Raw genomic sequence first — 20,384 nt, 5'->3', positions numbered from 1 at the left:
CCTATTTAGAGCTTAGTTGGTCCACTATTCTGTTTCTTTTATCAGGAGTCCAACCACCTCTGTTATTTATCTAAATTTCTACCTTCATCATCGCCCACACTAGGCTTCGTAGTTCTGTGTTATCTGCCAGCAAAGCATGGGAGAGTAGAATTGCCCAGCTTAGTCCAACCCAGAGTTGTGAACAAATGCATAGTTAGTTATGGAGTTATGGTTTAAGCAACTAAATGTTGCAGTGGTTTATTTTTCATGGAAAAAAAAGCACAAAGAAGCGTTTGTGCCAGAATCTAACACTCAAAGGCCCTTTCTGCCCCTCTAACACCCGTAAGTATTTCTCATATCTATCTGCCAGTGGGAGTTAGAATTCTTCTGACCTGCCATTTCAAAGATCTTAATTCCATTTCAAAGAAGATCTTAATTCCAATATGGTGTCTACACAACTTACAAAACATTGACTTCTCAAGCTCATTCTTCACAATATTTAGATAAATAGAACTCTAAAATGTTACAGCTGCAGTGAAATTAGAAGGCAGGCAGATTAGCTCTATGCTTTTTGATGTTATTAAGTGTCATGAGTAAAATGAGTCCCTTAGTGAGCTCCACAGCTATCAGAAAGTGTCATTCCTCTGGGGTCCAATCCTGACTCCTGTCATCTTTATTCTACAGTACCTTCTTTCCCCAGTCACATCCGTATTGAAATGTAACAGAGAAACATGATTTATAAAGAATCTGGTCTCAAATAATTAGAGGTCGGAAGAAATCATGTTATCAGATACATACCTATCATTTAGTTTGTGTAGTTTTACTCTGAGACTTATCACTTGTGTTCAAAGAAAGATAAACCATAATGGTTTTAACCCAACACTTGATGTTTTAGGCTCTGTAGCTGCAATAGATACCACAAATCAGTAACTTAACACTTGAACATATGTTTTTCAGCATAAGGTTGGATGTAGTTTTCATTTGCACAGCATTGGCCTGCAGTTTTACTACCCCTGCCATGTTATTGTTCTGCATGGGTTTGGGTGTCCTGCTGAGAAAGTGGTCTACTGTTTAGAAGATACATCTGTTCTTTGATTTTTGGGCCAGAGACAAACATAGAGGAAAGCTCCATTAAATGGGGTAGCATTACTCCTCCAAAGCTGCAGATCTAACCATACTTGCTTTCTGAGATGGGGCGAAAAATAATCCCATTTTTATATCTATCTTTTGATCCTCCTTGGTCTTTCTTTTTAGGAATACTTATCCCCTACAAATAGAGAAATAGAACATAACACTCTTTTTGGGATCATTAGTAAACATATTTTCCACATAAATGTGAAGTCAGTGTAAGCTTTTTTCCAGTTAAAATGTCCCCTAGGATTGTTTAGGGCAGAGGGAGCTTTTATGAGTATGGCAAAGATCAGGTTTAATTCTGGAAGGATCTAAATTAAGTAAAACCTACCCACAGGCAGTAAAATTAAGCCATACGCAGCATAGCTTTTTTAATATAATATAGTATCTAAGTTTTGGTCTAAAGTATTTATTAAAACAGTCCATTGAATAGTTAGAAATAAAAAATATAAAATGTCACTCTATTGAGATAGAATACCTATAAAAGGGTGACTGTTGACATCCCTCAGTCCATTGGAGACTCTCACTTAAATTTTTTAACACATGGCTTTTTAAAGTGTTATGAGCCTATTGTGACAACCATAAAATTGTCTCTCGCTGAATGATTGGTGTGTTTATGAGTTACTTTATCTACTTGTACACAGCTTGAACAGTAAAGGAAATGGTGATTGATGAGCTGAGGTGTCTGATAACTTGGACTCTGTCTGAGGATACATCATTGTGTGTTGTTAAATTGTTTGCAGTCCAAGCAATTCAAAATTTAAATTCTCCTGCAGGAGTTTGGGATTTCTGTGTACTTCAGGGATAACTAAAGTCCCTGTACTTGGTTCCCTTAAATTGTGCTCTAAGCTACTGTAAATCTTCTGAAAATTCAGCAGTCATTTGTGATGGCTATTTTGATTGTCTGTCGCTAATACTTTATCATCACAAATTTAGGGTAAGATACACTAACTCTTTCCCTCTTTCCTAGGTTGTTTTGATCCTCCTCTCTAGTTCTAACTCATTTCTTCTTGGCCACTTAGCAAACAGTTACTGAGTGCCTATTCTACTCTCTAAAGTGCTAAAGACTGTACTACCTAAAGTGCTAAAGAACAAAGATGTCTGTTTAATGACAAACGTGTGCTTGATGCCATTCTCGGTATTTTCATTTGTTTCATATGCACCTGGGAGTTGGGTAGTAAATAAGGAAGATCAAAGAAGAATCAATGCCTTTGAATTGTGATGTTGGAGAAGAACACTGAATATCTCAAGAACTAGCAAAAGAACAAACAATTCTATCCTGGAGGAAGTGCAACCAGGGTGTTCCTTAAAGTCAAAGATGCAGGAACTTTTTACCATCTATTTCAGGCATGTTGGCAGGAGGGCCTAGTCTTGTTAAAGACATTATGAAGGGAAAGGTAGAGGGTCTGTGAAAGAGAAGAAGACCCTTAATGAGATGGGTTGATACAATGACCACAGCAGTGGGTCTTGAACAGTGGAGAGCATGAGGATGATTCAGGACAGGGGAACATTCCTGGCTGTTGTTCATAGGATAACCATGAGTTGTACTCAATTCAAAAGCACCTAAAAACAGTCATAACTTAGTATTTGCACTAAGATAGAAAGCATTAGAATCAACACCTGTCCTTAAGGATTTTGTGAAGTTATTAGCATTGTGTATGCACACAATTATGATATACTGATAAATTTTGTAATACTATAAAAGATTGTGTAAAAAAAGGCCATTATTGTAAAAATAGAAGGATAATTAGTAAAACTTATATGGGGATTCAAGAGGAAAGGGGTCAGAACGAGAGGTAAAGGTGGACAGGGGAGAATCACAGGGTATGACAATTTGATGAGGGGAGGAAGTGGGAGTAAAAGAAACGAGAAAGATCTGGAGGGAACCTGAAAAGAGGAGGTAATAATGGAGGGCACAATTCAGTGGAAATTAATTTTATAAAACACAATGTATGGGAATGATGGTATAAAACTCAATGTGAATGAAGGAAACTGAAAACATAATTTTTTACAAATTAAAATAAAAATTTTGTATGCAAACTAAAATAAAAATTTAGAAACACAAATTTTAAAAATAAAAAATGCAAAAAAGAGAGAGAGTAGTTACAGCTTAATCAGGAGAAAGTTTTGGTAGAAGAAGTGGCACTTGGCTGGATCTAATGGAATTTCATAAAACACATGAGGCAAAGAAGGCCATTTAAAGAAGAGAAAAGAGAACATGACCTTCAAGCACTTGGAATATGTTGTACTTTTCAGATGATACTGTTGTTACTTATGTTGGCTGCTTTGAAATGGGTACCTGACTCATAGCGATCCATACACAACAGAACAAAATGCTGCCTAGTTGTGTACCATCCTCATGACTGGTTGCACATCATACCATTAAAGTATATGGAGTGTTTATTGGATGATTTTCCTAAGTCAATCACTAGAGACCTTTCTTCCTATTCCATCATGGTGTGAAAGTTCCTCTCGAACTTGTTCATAGAAACATATAACCATCTGTTGACACACCAGTTGTGACTTGTCTGAGTATTGGCTGAAAATCAAATCCAGGACTCATACAAGCAATGCAAAAAATCTACCACTACCCCCTTTTCTGACTCTGAGAAGAATGGGAATCCCAGAACACTTGATCATGCTAATGCAAAACTTATGCTTGAACCAAGTTGTCAGAACAGAGCAAGGAAACACTGCACGGTTCAAAATTGGGAAGGGCATACACCAGGGATGTGTCCTGTCTCCATACCTTTTCAACCTGTATGCAGAACAGATCATCCAGGAGGCTGGACTCTATGAGGAGAGGTGTGACATCAGGATTGGTGGAAGATATATAAACAACCTGTGTTATGCAGATGACACAACCCTGCTTGCTGAAACTGAGGAGGACCTGAAGCGCTTGCTGCTGAGGGTCAGGGACTGCAGCCTACAATATGGATTGAGGCTCAATGTCAAGAAGACAAAGATTCTCACCCCTGGACCAATTGGCAGCATCAGGATGGATGGTGAAGAGATTGAGATTGTTCACAGCTTTAGTGTTTGCTTGGCTCCACAATCAACACTCTTGGCACCAGCAGCCAGGAAATTAAAAGGCATATTGCCATGGGAAAGTCTACTGTTAGGGACCTCTCTAAAGTACTCAAGAGCAACGGTGTCTCTCTGGAGACAAAGGTGTGTGCGGTACAGGCCATAGTCTTTGCAATCACTTGTTAGGCATCAGAGAGCTGGACAGTGACCAAGGAGGAGAGAAGGAGAATTGATGCTTTTGAGCTTTGGTGTTGGAGAGGAGTGCTGAAGGTGCCATGGACTGCTAAGAGAACAAACAGATTCATCCTGGAGAAGGTTAAACCGGGCTGCTCCTTGGAGGCAAGAATTCTGAGGCTTCGCCTGATGTACTTTGGTCTTGTTGTAAGGAGAGACCAGTCTTTGGAGAGGGACATCATGCTTGGGAGGGTGGAGGGGAGGCACAGGAGGGGAAGGCCCTCTGGGAGATGGATATATTTGGTGACTGGGACAATTGGGATGAGGGTGTTGGAGGCAATGAGATTGGCACAGGACAAAGCAGAGTTTAGAGCTGTTGTACATAGGGTTGCTATGAGTCGCAAGGGACTTAACAGCACATAAGAACAACAACAACCCCCTTTTCAGCCACAGACACTTAAAATATCTCTGTAAAATATAAGAAACTTAAGCTCCCAAGGAAAACTGGGGAGCTGATGTGTAGGGACTAAAGGAAAGATTTCTTCTCACGCATTGCACCATTTTGAGCCCAATGCCATGTGCATACCTTAACTATGTTTAATACAGATACTGCTTTAGGGATGGAGATATTATCCTTAAATATGATGAACTTATTTTCTAACTACTTCTTGAGAGTCTTTGTTTTTCTAACATTCTCTGTAATTGCACAATAAAGGAGTTTTCCCCTCTTAAAGATGTTTCAAGCATGTAAGGGTAAGGGAGAAATTTAAGCAGAAGACTCTCCCTGTGTTTCTGACCCTAATCTTCTGATTAGGACAAACTCAATATTTGAGGATTCTCAAACTTATTGAAGAAATTCTTTGGCCCTAGAGTTGACAAACCAGATGATTAACTTAAGAGTATCAAGAGGTATATTTTTAATCTGTCTCTGCTGGTAAGTAAGCAGGCCAGTGTACTTAAATTTCTTTTACCCTGCTGAAAATTATAGTACTGATAAGGCATTAAATTGTTTTTTATTATATATGTCTATAAAGTCTCATCTCTAGATGCTGTTAATTAACTGATTTTAGTCTGCCCTTGGGCTAAACTATTTTTATCATATCTTTTTCTGTGTCTTTAATAGTATCCTTTTATATCCTCTGTAGTAGAAATATCCAATGCATAATATAACTCTAGAGAAACAGAACTGAAAAGATTAAAGAAAGGCAGCAAAGGGACAAGAATAACAAAGGGAATTAGAGAAAGAGGCCATGTTAATGTGGGGAGGAAGCCTACCCTTCATGCTTTTTTTAGTTTGAATCCCTAATCATATATCAGCACTAGTAAAGGAAATCTGTAGATCACCTCACCTCTTAAGCCAAAGGTCCCAGTTGCCAATACCACAGGACTTTTCTCTGTCCACCTTCTATAAAATGAATGCTTAGCTCTTTTCTTCAAGCGTTTTTACTGTGTAGTTGAAGAGACAAAATTGATACCATATGGAAAATCCAAAATCAACCTTCAGAGAAATGCAAAATAAAATATTCAAAACAGATGAGAAAATACCAGTGGTGGGAGGAACAGAGACTTTGGCATTAAAATGGAATTCCATTGGAATTCCATCTTTCTCACAGAGAATCACTGTACCGAAAAGAACTGACTGACACTGAAGATTTCAGGAAGTATAAGAGCAAGAGCCAATAGTAATGAAGAAGGAAGTGGAAGCTGCATTGAAGGCACTGGCAAAAAAATAATGCCCCAGGAATTGATGGGATACCAATTGACTTGTTTCAGTGAACAGATGCAGCCCTGGATACGCTCAGCAGTCTATATTAGAAAATTTGGAGGACAAGTATCTGGCCAACAGATTGGAAGAGGTCCATATTTGTTCCCATTCCCAAGAAAGGTGATCTTGTGGAAACTATTAAACATTATCATTAATATCTCATGCAAGCAAAATATTGCTAAAGATCACACAAAAGTGGCTAGAACAGTGCATAGATAGGGAATTGCCAGAAGTTCTAACAGGATTTAGAAAGGCCATGGCACTAGAGGTATCACTGCTGATGTCAGATGGATCCTGGCTGAAAGTAAAGAATCCCAGAAGAATGTCTATTTATGCTTGATTTACTATGCAGAGGCATTTGACTGTTTGGATCATAATAAGTTATGGCTGTCATTTAGAAAAAGGAGAATCCCAAAGCACGTACTTGTGATCATGTGAAACTTGTTTGGTGAACAGAGCAAGGGAGCACTTGCTGCTGTTGTTGTTATGTGCCATTGAGTCGTTTGTGACCAAATTAAGAAAGGATATACCAGGCTTGTAGTCTCTCTCCCTTCATACCTATTCAGTCTGTGTGCTGAGGAAATTTTATAAGAAGCTGGACTCTGAAGAAGAATGTGGCATCAATATCAAAGGAAGACTCATCTGAATTATGCAGATGACAAAAGCTTACTTGCTGAAAATGAGGAACACTTGAAGCACTTGTTGCAGAAGATCAAAGAATATAGCCTTTAATATGGATTAGACCTCATTGTCAAGGAAACAAGGATTCTTACCACCAGACTGATAGGCAACATCATGATAGATGGAGAAAAGATTGAAACTATCAACAGCCTCAACTTACTTGTATCTACAATCAACACTATTGGTATCAGCAGTCAGGAAATCAGGAGATGTATTTTACTGGGAAGAGGAAGGAGACCCAGTGTCACTGGGTATGCTCAAGCCACCAACCTTTCAGTTAATAGCCGAACATGCGAACCAGTTGCACCACAGAATACAAGGCCCCAGGAATTGACAGCATACCAATTGACATATTTCAACAAGGAGACACTACCCTGGATGTGCTCACCAAATTGTGCCACGAAATCTGGAAGACAACCACCTGGCCTACTGACGAGAAGAGATCTGTATTTGTTCCCATTCCAAAGAAAGGTGATCCAATAGTGTGGAAATTATCGAACCGTGTCATTGATATCACATGCAAGCAAGATTCTGCTGAAGATTATCCAAAAACGACTAGAACAGCACATCAGCAGAGAACTGCCAGAAAGTGCAGGCTGGATTTAGAAGAGACTGTGTGACTAGGGATATTATAGCTACGTCAGATGGATCTTGGCTAAAGGCAGAGTACCAGAGGACTGTATGTCTGTGTTTTATTGACTATGCAAAGGCATTTGTATGTATCACAACAAATTGTAGCTGACTCTGTAAAGAATGGGAATCCCAGAACACTTGATCGTGCTTATGCAAAACCTATACGTGGACCAGGAAGCAGTCATCAGAATAGAGCAAGGAAACACTGCATGGTTCACAATTTGGAAGGGTGTGCACCAAGGATGCGTCCTATCTCTATATCTTTTCAGTCTATATGCTGAACAGATTCTCTGGAGGATGGACTTTATGAGGAGAAATGTGGCCTCAGGGTTGGAGGAAGACTCATCATCAATCTGCGTTGTGTAGATGATACAACCCTGATTGCTGAAACTGGGCAGGACCTGAATCACTTGCTGCAGAAGGTCAAGGACTGCAGCCTTCAATATGGATTGAAGCTCAACAACATCAAGAAAACAAAGAGTCTTACCACTGGACCTATTAGCAGCATCATAATAGATGATGAAGAGATTTAGATTGTTAACAGCTTCAGTTTGCTTGGCTCTACAATCAACACTTTTGGTACAAGCAGCCAGGAAATTAAAACACAAATTGCATTGGGAAAGCCTGCTGTCAAAGACCTCTTCAAAGTACTGAAGAGCAATGATGTCAGTCTGGAGACTAAGATGTGCCTGATACAAGCAATAGTCTTTGCAATTACTTGCTATGCATCAGAGAATTGGACAATGACTAGGGATGAAAGAAGGAGAATTGATGCCTTTGAGTTGTAGTACTGGAGAAGAGTATTGAATATACCATGGACTGAAAGGAGAACAAACAAGTTCTTCCTGGAGAGAGTGAAGCCAGGCTGCTCCTTAGAACCAAGGATTCTGAAGCTTCATCTGACATACTTTGGACATGTTGCAATGTGGGATAAGTCCTTGGAGAAGGATGTCATGCTTGGGAGGGTAGAGGGACAGTGCAGGAGAGGAAAACCCTCGATGAGATGGATTAATTCAGTGACTGGAGTAATGGGGGTAGATGTATGACAAGTAAAATTGGCACAGGATAGAGCCGGTTTTAGGGCTGTTGGACATGGGATCACTGTGAGTCACAGGGAACTTAATAGCACATAATAGCAACAACATTCCACTGAGAAAGCCTGCAGTGAAGGACCTTTCCAGATTATTGAGGAGTAATAATGTCAGTTTGAGGACTAAGGTGCATCTGATATTCAGGCCATAGTCTTTTCAATCACTTGCTATGTATCTGAGAGCTGGACAATGAATAAGGATGACAGAATAAGAATTGATGCCTTTGGGCTGTGGTGTGGAGAAGAGCACTGAACATTACATGGATGGCCAAGAGAACAAACAGAGAAGTGCAGCTAGAGTGCACTTTGGAGGCAAATATGATAAATCTTCAACTCACATACTTTTGGCATATTGCTAGCAGGGGCTATTTCTTATCAAAGGATATGATGCTTGGAAGGGTAAAGGGTCAGCGAAGGGGAGGAAGAGCCTCAACCAGGTGGATTGACACATTGACTGCCCCAGTGGGCTCTTGTGTGTCAGCAGTATGAGGATGGTACAGGATAGGACAGGATTGAGATCTCTTGTTCATAGGATCACTATGGTCGTATTCAACTTGACGGTACCTAACGACAATAACAGCTTAGATGCTGGGAGCTCTAGTGGCTTAGTGGCTTAGACTGTAGGGAGTTGTGTCTCTGACACAACAGACCAAGTGTCTCTGACAGTTCCAGTGGATCTGAGGGAGGAAGGTGAGCAATGAAGTCCTGGGTCATTTATGGTTTCAGAAACCCTCTGGAAGGTCAACTGTGAGCTGGTTCTGACTCGATGGCAGTGAATTTGAGGTTTTTACTTAAAAGCTACCAAGACTTGGTCAATCTCAAACTTTTCTGAGCTTCTGTTTTTGAATCGGATGAAAATATTAAATCTCCAGAGTGGCCATGAAGATTGCATGTCCTTAATGAGAAATGTGCAGCATCTTTGACACATAGATATTAAGTAAATGAGCACAAATATTGTAGTATCATTTTTTGCTTCTTTACTGTGTGATGACAAAGCACATAAAGACTTATGTCTACATAATATTGTTTAAAAATCATATAGAACTGAGGAAGATGAAGCTTGTGGAGATTAAAAGTCTTCCCATGGTCTACATGCAACAGTGCTAGGCATGGGATTTTGGCCAAGGAGGTCTGACTCTAGGACTCGTTCATAATCTTTTATCTCTACAGCCTCTCTAAGAGTAAAATAACTTCCCACTCACGGGGAAGTAATTAACAGAATAGATGGCTATTCTAAGAAGTTGTTGGTACTAGTATGTAGGAATCACAGAAATAATCTTATGTTATATAAATGTGCAGATAAGGGAAAGATTGATGAGAAAGAAATTAATCAAGGCTTTGTTAAAGAGCAATTTTCTTAAATAGCTCAAGAACATTAAAATATAGAAGACTATCTAAAGATGTGATAAGACTCATGTGCACTATTAACACCAAGTTTCTTATTTAAGTAATAAAAGACAGTCTTTCTTTTATTGTTGTCTGGTGCTGTCAGGTCAGTTGCAACTCATACCAAGTCTGTGTACAACAGAACAAAATGCCACCCAGTCCTGCGCCAACCCCATAGCCAGTGCTGTTTTTAGCATGTGGCTGTTGTGTCCTGTCCAGTAGAAACCAACTTATAGCTGACCCCACGGTGGGTTTTCAGAGGCAGTAAATTACATGAGAGGAAATTACCTATCCTTCTCTCACAGAGCAGCTGGTGAATTCAAACTGCATCCCTTAGGAACTCCAGTGCAGCTTCTTACCACTAAGCCACCAGCGCTAAAATCATGGCTGCAACTGCCATGTCTTCATCTTCCCATTCCATCTTCTTGAAGATTGTCTTTCTTTCCCCTGGCCATCCACTTTACTAAATATGATGTCCATCTGCAAGGACTGATCCTTCTTGATAATGTGTTCAAATTACATGAAACCAAATCTTTTCATCCTTGCCTGTAAGGAACATTTTGACCTTCCTTCTTCAAAGAAATATATGCTTCCTCTTCTGATATCTGTGGTGGTGGTGGTGGTGGTGGTGGTCGTGCTGGTTGTTATGTGCCACAGGGTCTCCTGTGACTCATAGCAACCCTATGGACTATAAGCTCTGAACACTATACTTTCCTGAGCCAATCTCACTGTCTCTGGCACATCTACACCTATTAATCCAGTCATTATGTCAGTCTATCTCATCCAGGGTCTTCCTCTCCTGCATTGTTCCTCCACCCTTCCAAGCATCATGTCCTTCTCCAAGGACAGATCCTTCCTGGCACCATACCCAAAGTATGTGAGATGGAGTTTCAAAATCCTTGCCTCCAGAGAGCAAGTTGGTTTCACTCTCTCCACCACAAACCTTTTTGTTTTCTTGGTGGTCCATGTGTGTTCAAGAGTCTTCTCCAGCACCACAGCTCAAAGGCATCAATTACTTTCCTGTTATCTTTATCCATTGTCCAGCTCTCTGATGCATAGCACGTAAGTGTGAAGACTGTAGTCTGGTTCAGGTGCACCTTAGTCTCTAGACCAAAATCTTTTCACTTCAGTACTCTGGAGAGGTCTCTGACAGCAGACTTTCATAATCCAGTCAGTCTTTTTATTTCCTGGCTACTGATTCCACAAGTGTTGATTGTGGACCAAAGCAAGCTGAAATTGTTGACAATCTTAATCTCTTGTCCGTGTGTTATATTGCTGACAATCTTAATCTCTTGTCCGTCTGTTATATTGCTGCCAATTGGCCCATTGGTGAGAATTTTTATTTTCTTGATATTGAGCTTAAATACATATTGATGACTGCAGTCCTAGACTTCTGGACCAGGAGGCAGTCATCACAGCAGACCCAGGAAACACTGAACTTTGTTCAGAATCAAGAAAAGGGTACATCAGGGAATCAGAAGAGTGATCTTTATGAGGATAAATGTGGCATCAGAATTGGAGGAAGACTTATCAACAACTTGTGCTATCTAGATGACACAACCTTGCTTGCTGAAACTCAGGAAGTCTGTTTATTCAATATTATTCTCCAATATCATAATTTAAAATTATTAATTATTTCCTTATATTCATTGTCTAGCTTTCATGTGCAAATTAGGTAGTTGAAAATACATGATTTGCCTCAGGGGCACCTTAGTCCCCCAAGTGACTATTTTTTAAACTTTTTAGTCTTTTTTAGCACTTTGAATAGGTGTTTTTCAACAGATTGCCTAATGCAATATATCATTTGATTTCTTGACTCCTGCTTTTATGGTCACTGATTATAGATCCAAGTAAATAAAATTCTTGACAGCTTCAATCTTTCTCCATGTATCATATTGTTTATTCGTCCAGTTGGTCCAATGCGTAGGGAAGGCAATAGGTCGTTTTTCATCTTAATCAATAAGAATTTCAAGTCCCCTTAACATTCGGCAAGCAAAATTGTATCATCTGTACATCACAAGTTATTAATGAGTCTTCCTCTAGTTTTGAGGCTGAGATCTTCTTATAGTTCAGCTTCTCAGCTTAACATACAAATTGAGTAACTGGGTTGACCAGGCACAACCCTTACACACACTTTCCCAGATTTTAAACCATGCAGTTAATAATTTATCAAAACACATAACTTCCTTTATTAAATAAGCTGTAATTAACAGAGTAATATTTAAAAAGGCATTATTGGATGCAAAGTCATATTCTAGTTTTGCCAAGTAGATGCCTAGAATAACCCATCTAGCCCTGGTGGGTTAGTCTTGAGGGAGCTGCGTTGCTCACACAAAGCCATGCTTTTCTGATGGTTCATGTCCACCAACAGTGATATGGGAGAAAGAGGAGAAATCTCCTCCCTTGCAATTTACAGCCAAGGAAGCCCCATTGGAGAGCCACCTATCCATTTGGTTCTGATTTCACAACTGTGAGAAATAGTATCTTTTTTTTTTTTTTAGAAAATATTTCTTCCTACTTTCAGGAACTTCTTCAAAATACTGAAGAGGAGTGATATCAATCTGAAGGTTAAAATATGCCTGATTCAAGCCATGATCTTTTCATGCTATTCATCTGAGATCTCGGACAGTATAAGGATGATAGAAGAATGGATGCCTTTGAGTTGTGGTGTTGGTGAAGACTACTGAATATCCGTGGATTGCCAAAAGTTCAAACAGATATATCTTGGAGAAAGTTCAGCCGGCGTGCTCCTTGGAGGCAAAGACAGTGAAGCTTCATGTCCTATACTTTGTACATGTTGCTTGGGCAGGACTTGGAAAGTCCAAAGTCAATGAAAGAGGACAATGAGGGATTCACACAGTGACTGCAGCATTAGGCTCAGGAGTGTCAGAAATGATGAGGATGGCACAGGACAGGCCAGCGTTGAGGTCTCTTGTTCATAGGATTGTTACGAGCCATGCTCTACTAGCTAGCATCTAACAATAGCAACAACACTATGAAATCTATAAGTCTTTTTTAAAAAAAAAAGAAACCAAATCCATTTTTCTTTTTAACTTATAAGTCTACATCAATATTGTAGCTATTGGTCTTTATCTGACCTGCCATCCTATATAATGCAACTGTCCCTAGCCACAACGTCATAGAATACTGTTAGTATACAAGTACACACAGCAAGAAATGTGAGCTTATTTGATTGACTGGTCAGAATGTCTCCTGTTTCCTTGGACAACTTTAAGAGAAATTACAGCCACAGCCAAGCAAAAGGAAAGAAAGAAATGAAGTTTTTCACATAGAAAAACTCTTCCATGAACCAAAAAGGGATCACCGGCAACCAGGATTTGAGAATATTAATGGTATTTTTTTTTCCTGTGTAATACCTCATTTAGCAGTTAGAAAGTATCTCAGGATTTTAAATTCAGGCATTTTATGGGATAAAAATGCCATGGGATCTTTTCTTTCATTTGAAAACAAGGGACTAGAAATTCCTAATTTGACTTTTGTAATGTTCTGTTATAGGAAAAGTATATAGTGAAAAGTAAGCTTTGTGTAAACCACAAGTAACATTAATTAAGTCTGTAATTCTCACAATTCAGCAGAGAAGGGGTGTTTGGGAACCAGATTTTGAGAGCCAGCATTGTGCAAGAGATCCGGGGAGTCTGTGTTATTACTCCCTGTCCAGCCTTGATATAAATGGTCTCAGTGGGATATCGATCATATTGTTGGGATCACTTCAAACCACTGGCCCAGCAAGTGCCTCAAAATCATTCCCCTGAAATAATTCAGGGAAACAAAGTCTTGGCATGAAAGTCCCTGTGCATGGAATTTTATAAGACAGAGTTAAAACAAAGAAAGGTCTGAAATCTGCGAGTACACAATCTGAAATGTCCGTTATCTGGATCATGGAACTTTTCCAGGCTCTCGGGAGAGGCCTCTCTGACTGAAAAATGTTTTCAGAAATATATGGTGATAAAATGCATGCATTTAATATTGAAAAATATTTTAATCCAGATGGATTATTTATTTCTAGATCTCTGTTTCTCCATGTGTCTCTATTTGGAAATTTGCATAATGGTCTTTCTACCCTAACCCCTACAGAAGTTTGATTTTGTTGTTCTATGTTTTACCCTACCTTGTTTGTTATATATATTTAAAACAACTATAACAAAACCCCAAACCCCTGTTTCATTTTACTTGATGGCAACCTAATTCTGAGGCTCTTTTGGGGAAGATATTCCATCCCAGTCATTTTGGTGGCTCATTAACTGCTAGGGTTGCAGCTTCCTTTTTTTAAAAAAAATTTTTTTTTAATTGGGAAAAACATGTTGGGGATAGAAGGAGGTGAGGGTTGGGAGCAGAAGGGTGAGGATAGGCAGGGATGAAAATTGCAGGGATGCAGTTGCAGCCACTGTGGAAGCTTGTGGTCCCTGTCATCACTCTACCCCGGCAGTCACTAAGGATATCCTTGTCCAAGCCTACACAGTCTCTTCAAGGGCAAAATTGTACTGCTTCCAATTAGGATATCTTTCAATGCTATACTCCACTCTGCCTGGAGTCATCCCATTTGCTTTACCTCTAACTATTGCCCGTGGGGTATCAAAATCTGTATGTTTATTAAGGCACTGCTCAGGAAGGAGCAGCATAGTGCATTATGTGTGTTGGACTGGTAAATCCACCAGCCGCTCTACAGTTGAGGAGGCTTCTAACACCCTAGGTAGGGTCACCACGAGCCACAACGTGTCACACACAGAGGGTTTGGGTTTTTAGAATTTGTTTAATTCCTACTATTGTTGTTGTTGTTAGATGTTCCTGAATCAACTACAGCTCATAACAACTGTGGACATGAAATCTGAACCCTGCCCTACCCCTGGCCATCTTCATCATCTCTGCCACACTTGAACTCACTGCTAAGGTCACTGTGTCAGTTCGTCTCAGTGAGGGTCTTCTCCTCCCTCGCTGACCCTCTGCTTTCCTGAACATGATGTCCTTGTCCAAGGCCTGTTGTTATTGATTACCGTCAAGTCGAGCATGGTTCATAGCCCCTCCTAATAACATGCCTGATATACATGTGACAAAGTTTCACCATCCTTCCTGCTAAGGGGCACTCTGGCTGCACTCCCAAGACATACTTGTTTGATCTCTTGAAAGTCCATGGAATAGATATTTAGGATTCTTTTCCAGCACCACATCTCAAGGGCATTGATCCTTGGAACTTTATTCATTGTCCCACTCTCAGATGTATAGGAAGTAACTGAATATGGCTTGGATCAGGCACAACTTAGTCTTTAAATTGGCATCTCTGCTTTTCAGCACTTTGGAGAAGTCCCTGACTGCAGGCTTTCCCAATGAAATACATCTTTTGATTTCCTGATTGCTGATACCAAGGTTATTGATTGTGGATCCAAGTAAGATGAACTCATTGGAAATTTCTAACTTTTCTTTTTTGATCATGATGCTGCCTATTGGCCCTGTGTTGAGGATTTTTATTTCCCTGATATTGAGATGTAATCCTTATTGAAGGCTATAGTCTTTGATCTTCTGCAGCAAATGTTTCAAGTCCTTCTCACTTTCAGCAAGCAAAGTTGTATCATCTGCATAACACAGGTTGTTGATGAGTCTTCCACTGATCTTAGTGTCACATTCTTCCTCATAAAGGCCAACTTCTTGAATGATCTGTTCAACATACAGATTGAGCAGATAGGGAGAAAGGATATAGCCCTGACCGACAACTTTCTTGATTTTAAACCAGGCAGTGTTCCCTTGCTCTGTTAACACAACAGCTTCTTGGTTTAGATATAAGCTTCTCATGAGTAAAAATACATGTCCTAGGATGTCCAGTGCTAAGTGTTCTAGGTGTGGCTTCTCAGTGTTAGTCACAATTCGTTATGAACCACAAAATCAAATGTCTTTGCATAGATGATGAAATACAAATAGGTATCCTTCTGTATACTGCTTTCAGCCAAGATACAGCTGACATCAGCAATAAGATATATATTCCTGGTGCCATGATCTTTTCTAAATGCTGCCTTAAACATTGGCAGTTCTCAGTTGATGTGTTGTTCTAGTAATTTTTTAATAATATTCAATAAGATTTTGCTTCAGTGTGATTTTTTTAATTATTTCCACTAGAACTCCTTCAGTCTATTGGCCAGGTACCTGTTTCCAAATTCCTTGGCACACCCTGGTGTGCGTATCTAGGGTTACATCAGTTTGTTGAAACATGTCAATTAGTATAAGCCTTATTTTTTTGTCAGTTCCTTCAGTGCAACTTAGATTTCGTCCTTTATCACCATTAACTCTTGATTATAAGCCACTTGTCAGACAATTCTGTTTTGGTACTATGATTCTGTTTTCATTCTATCTTCTTTGTATGCTTTTTGGATCATTCAGGCTTTTTACTCATGGCATCCTTCAGTATTGCAATTCAATACTTGGCTTTATTTTTCAGTTCTTTCATCTTGAGAAGTCCTGAGTAAGTTCATCCCTTTTTGTTTTGTAACTCCAGCTCTTTGCACATGTCCTTATGGGATTTTGCTGTATCTTTTTGAGCTGCTCTTGGAAATGTTCTGTTCATCTTCTTCACTTTGGCATTACTGTCTTTTATTTTGGCCTCTTGACATCATAGTGCAATTCTGAGTCTCTTGTGACATCACTATTTTATTATGTAGAGAGGAAGAACAGTCCCTGGGAGATACATAAGGTTAAACTCTCAACTACTAACCAAAAGGTTTGTGGTGTGAACCCACCCAGAGATGGACTGGAAGAAAGGCCTGAGCATTTACTTTTTTTTTTTTCCATCAAAGAATACACTTTCTGGAGGGGGAGTAGGTCCACCAAAATGGACATCTTTTACTATGACAAGGAGCAATTATAAATATATACATACTTATATACACATTTATACATATATATTATAAACACTGTATGGTACAAAACACAAATATGTGCAATGTACTTACATTTTGAAAAGTCACAGACTTGACAGTCCTGGGAATCATAGGCCTACTTTGCAACTGCATGGGGTTGCCATGGAGTGGAACTGCCTTTGCAAAGAAAACGTGTGTGTCTTTTCATTTGGGGAGGGAGATGTCTAGTCAGAGACCTTGTTCAAATTTTCATTAGTGTGGAACCCACAGTATCTGTTTCTAGTCTCCACTCAGAAGGTCTTATCCTCTCCAAGCAACTCTCCAGTCAACTTAGCATAATGCATTCAACAAAATTGTGTCCTTATCCTTCAGGTTTATGAAAATGAGAAAGACTTTTAGTTACTGCGGTTTTCTGCTTTGTAAGAAACCTTAAGGCAGGCAATTTCCTTAAGAGAAAGAGGAGGGAAAATAGTGTGAACAAACAATATTTTTTAATTGTTGTGTTGTATGTGCCATTGAGTCACCTCTGATGTATAGCGACCCTACATCCAGCAGCTCTGAACCCTGCCCTGTCCTGAGCCAGTCTCACTAATTCCAATACACTTACCCCTATTGCTGTATCAATCAATCAATCAATCTCATCCAGGTCTTCCTTTCCTACACTGTCCCTCCACCCCTCCAAAATACTGAAAAAAAAAAAAAAAAACCAACCCAAAAAACTGTGTATTTACACATATGATTTCTAGAAAGATTCTTAGGAAATCAATGGTGATAGTTGTCTCTGAGGAGAGGAGATGAGATGAAAGTATTTGTGTGGCATAGTACAGAATTCTATGGTATTGCTTTACGCTTTTATGTGAGTAAATGGGGTTTTTATTATAATGATACTTTTTAAGGCTATTTGAAGTGACTTTTTAAAAAGTATATTTTTAGCCATAAAATACTTGGGTCAGGCAAACCATCTCCATACCACATATTTTTATCTTGATTTTATGAATATAGATGCTACATTCAAAGGAACTCATTTGCCCAAGATTACATAATGGCAGAATCAAGATTCGAACACGTGGTTGTTTTTCCTTCTCCATGGTCTGCCTCCTGAGTTTAAGTTCTTCCCCCCCACCTCCCAAATTGTTCAAGTAATGAGGCCTTGCAAATTTTCTTCATCAGGCCACACATCTATGCCAAATCCCTGAATACCAATAAATTTTTGAAATCGTGTTTCAGAATATACCATAAAATATAAATAAGAATGACACACAGTTCATTTCAAGTTCACGCACAGCAGCAGTGTGCAGGGTTAACTGTAAACCACGTGGAGGAAGCTGAACATGAAATATTAGGCAAAGCCAGTTCTACAGGAATGAAATAATAAACTTAGAAAGGGTGAATTATAGCTCCGAATATAACAGAGCGACGTGTCTTACTTATCTTTATGTCAGATACAATTCAACAGTGTTAGCAAATTTTAAAATATTGGTTGCCACTTTTGTTTGATTGGTTGTTCTAGGGGATGTTTGTGGTTGTTGAAGATTAATAACAATGTGTTTTTTATAGGCTGCTATAGTGATACATGAAGTCTATGAAGAAGGAGCAGCAGCCAGAGATGGAAGACTTTGGGCTAGTGACCAAATACTGGAGGTATAGAATTTCTAATTTTATTTTATGCTGATAAATATAGTTCCTTTGCTGATCTTGAGCCACAAATTTCATTTATTTATTAAATGTCATCTACTCAACTATATTCTCATTTTATGAAACATACAGTGGATTCTTCCTCTTATTATTTTTTAAGTGTGTGTTAAATAGTTTCCTGGGTTAGAATCATGATAAATTATCACCCTAAATTTGTTGTGAAAAATAAGTTTCAATTGAAAAAAACCTACTACGTATAATGATATAATGATATTTCCATTTAATTTTTTCGTATCTCCATATACCTCTCCAAATCCCCTACTAACAACACGTATACACAGGCAGCTGCTGTTTAAAGATGCTTCAAAAATTATTTTCTTAATCCTAATAAATCTGTACGTTAAACAGAGGTCATACTTTGCCACCTATGTTTTTAAGCTAATAAAAACAGAGAACCTTCTCCCCTTAGGTGGTATATGGTACTTATTAAAAATTGAAATGCTTTAACTTGACTCTTTCTAATGGATTCATTTAGCAGAGGCGTTAAAGCTTTTTAAAACGTGCCAAGGCATGCAGTGTCTGAGCTGGGGACGGATGAATGGAAAGCCAACGCCAGGCATTCTGGTGGGTGGAACTAAAGAGCTTTTTCTATGGTGTGAAACCTTTAGGCAACATTTATTTCTTTCATTGGGTGAATTTAATTGAATGGTTAACATTTTATGGTGGGCATGTGCATTTTCCCTTGCAGCTTTAATAGAGCACATTAGGAATGACATCATAGAATTGTATTTTTCCCTTTAGTGGTTTATTTCTGCCTCCCAAGATGAAACTGGAGATATAATTAAAGGCACAAAATATAGACAAGAAGGAGTTAAAGGAGAGGTCAGGCTGACTGCAAATTAAATTCAGAGCAAGTTATAGGGTTTCTCCTGTAGGTCTTTACTGTGCTTCGTCATTGGCTTAGGACAAATTCCCAGTTGGTTCATTAATGTACAAGTGTATGAGGTTAGGAAAATAAGTAAGCCCTCTTTGGCAACTGGTAAGACTGTTATCCCTTACAACACTGTTTTTTAGTGATTAGATATATGGTATTTTCGTTTTATTGTTTCCTCCCTTCCCTAAATTTCCCAATCAGCTAGAATTATCATTATTTGCCTTGTAAAAGAATACAGATTAAATTTTGAGAGCATAGATATGTATATGCCTTGATACTTAGAGGAATTGTAAGTTCATGATTCTCTGTAGTCAAGATTCTAATATATTCACTTTCTCAATTATGGTAGTGTGTTTTGTAAATGTAATTCACATATTTGAAAATATATCAAGTGTTCACTTTAGATATGTCAAGTACATTTTAACCATTTACACCTCAATAAAGGAGATCTGGTGGCATTGTGTGTAATATGTTGGGCCATTAACTGAAAGATCAGGGTTCAAATTCACTAGTTACTCCTCAGGAGAAAGATAGGCCGTCCCCTTCTGTAAAAAAATTGGCAGCCATGGAAACCTGATGGTGGGTTTTCATGTGCCAAAATCAAGTTAGTTTCAGTGGATTTGGTTCTTGGGTTTTATTCCTCAAAAACTATTCAAGAACAAATGAGGGACCAATTTATTTTCATTAATAGCTGTAACTGCTCTGTTCCTTACACTATATTGATATGCAAGTAAATACTTAGTTGATTAGTATAAAGAAAGCAATTTTTTTTTTAAATGGAAAGAGAATTTGAAAGACCGAGTAAACTATTTCCAGAATTCTACTAGCCCTTCTAAGTGCCTGGCCAAATCTGTCATTTAAGAGAACCGGGACAAGCTTTAATCTCAGACCAGGGAATGCACTTTCTCCCAGCTTGGCCAGGTAGCACACTTCCTTTCCAAGGCAGCTTTCACTTTTAGCATTGGCCTTTGTATCTGTTCTAGTTGTGGACATTGCATGCAAATGTTTAATCAGCTTGTGGCCTAAAAGTTTCCAGTAGAAGAAGGCAGGCAAACTTTGATTGGACATTTGAGACCTCAAAGCAAG

General features: G+C 38.9%; 1 protein-coding gene across 1 annotated transcript in view; it reads left to right on the top strand.

Annotated features, from left to right (window-relative positions):
• Positions 1-20,384, top strand: part of INADL (InaD-like (Drosophila)) — a 462,714-nt gene that overhangs the window by 394,338 nt on the left and 47,992 nt on the right. The window contains exon 34 of the mRNA XM_006879774.1: positions 18,287-18,370. Coding sequence (XP_006879836.1) covers positions 18,287-18,370 — 84 coding nt within the window. The remainder of the gene's footprint in view (positions 1-18,286; positions 18,371-20,384) is intronic.

This window comes from Elephantulus edwardii, unplaced genomic scaffold (assembly GCF_000299155.1).
Source record: "Elephantulus edwardii isolate Elephantulus edwardi_28Jun2011 unplaced genomic scaffold, EleEdw1.0 scaffold00005, whole genome shotgun sequence".
In the NCBI taxonomy this organism is placed as follows: domain Eukaryota; kingdom Metazoa; phylum Chordata; class Mammalia; order Macroscelidea; family Macroscelididae; genus Elephantulus; species Elephantulus edwardii.
Note: the sequence above shows the minus strand (reverse complement) of the source record. Positions and strands in the feature narration are given on the sequence as shown.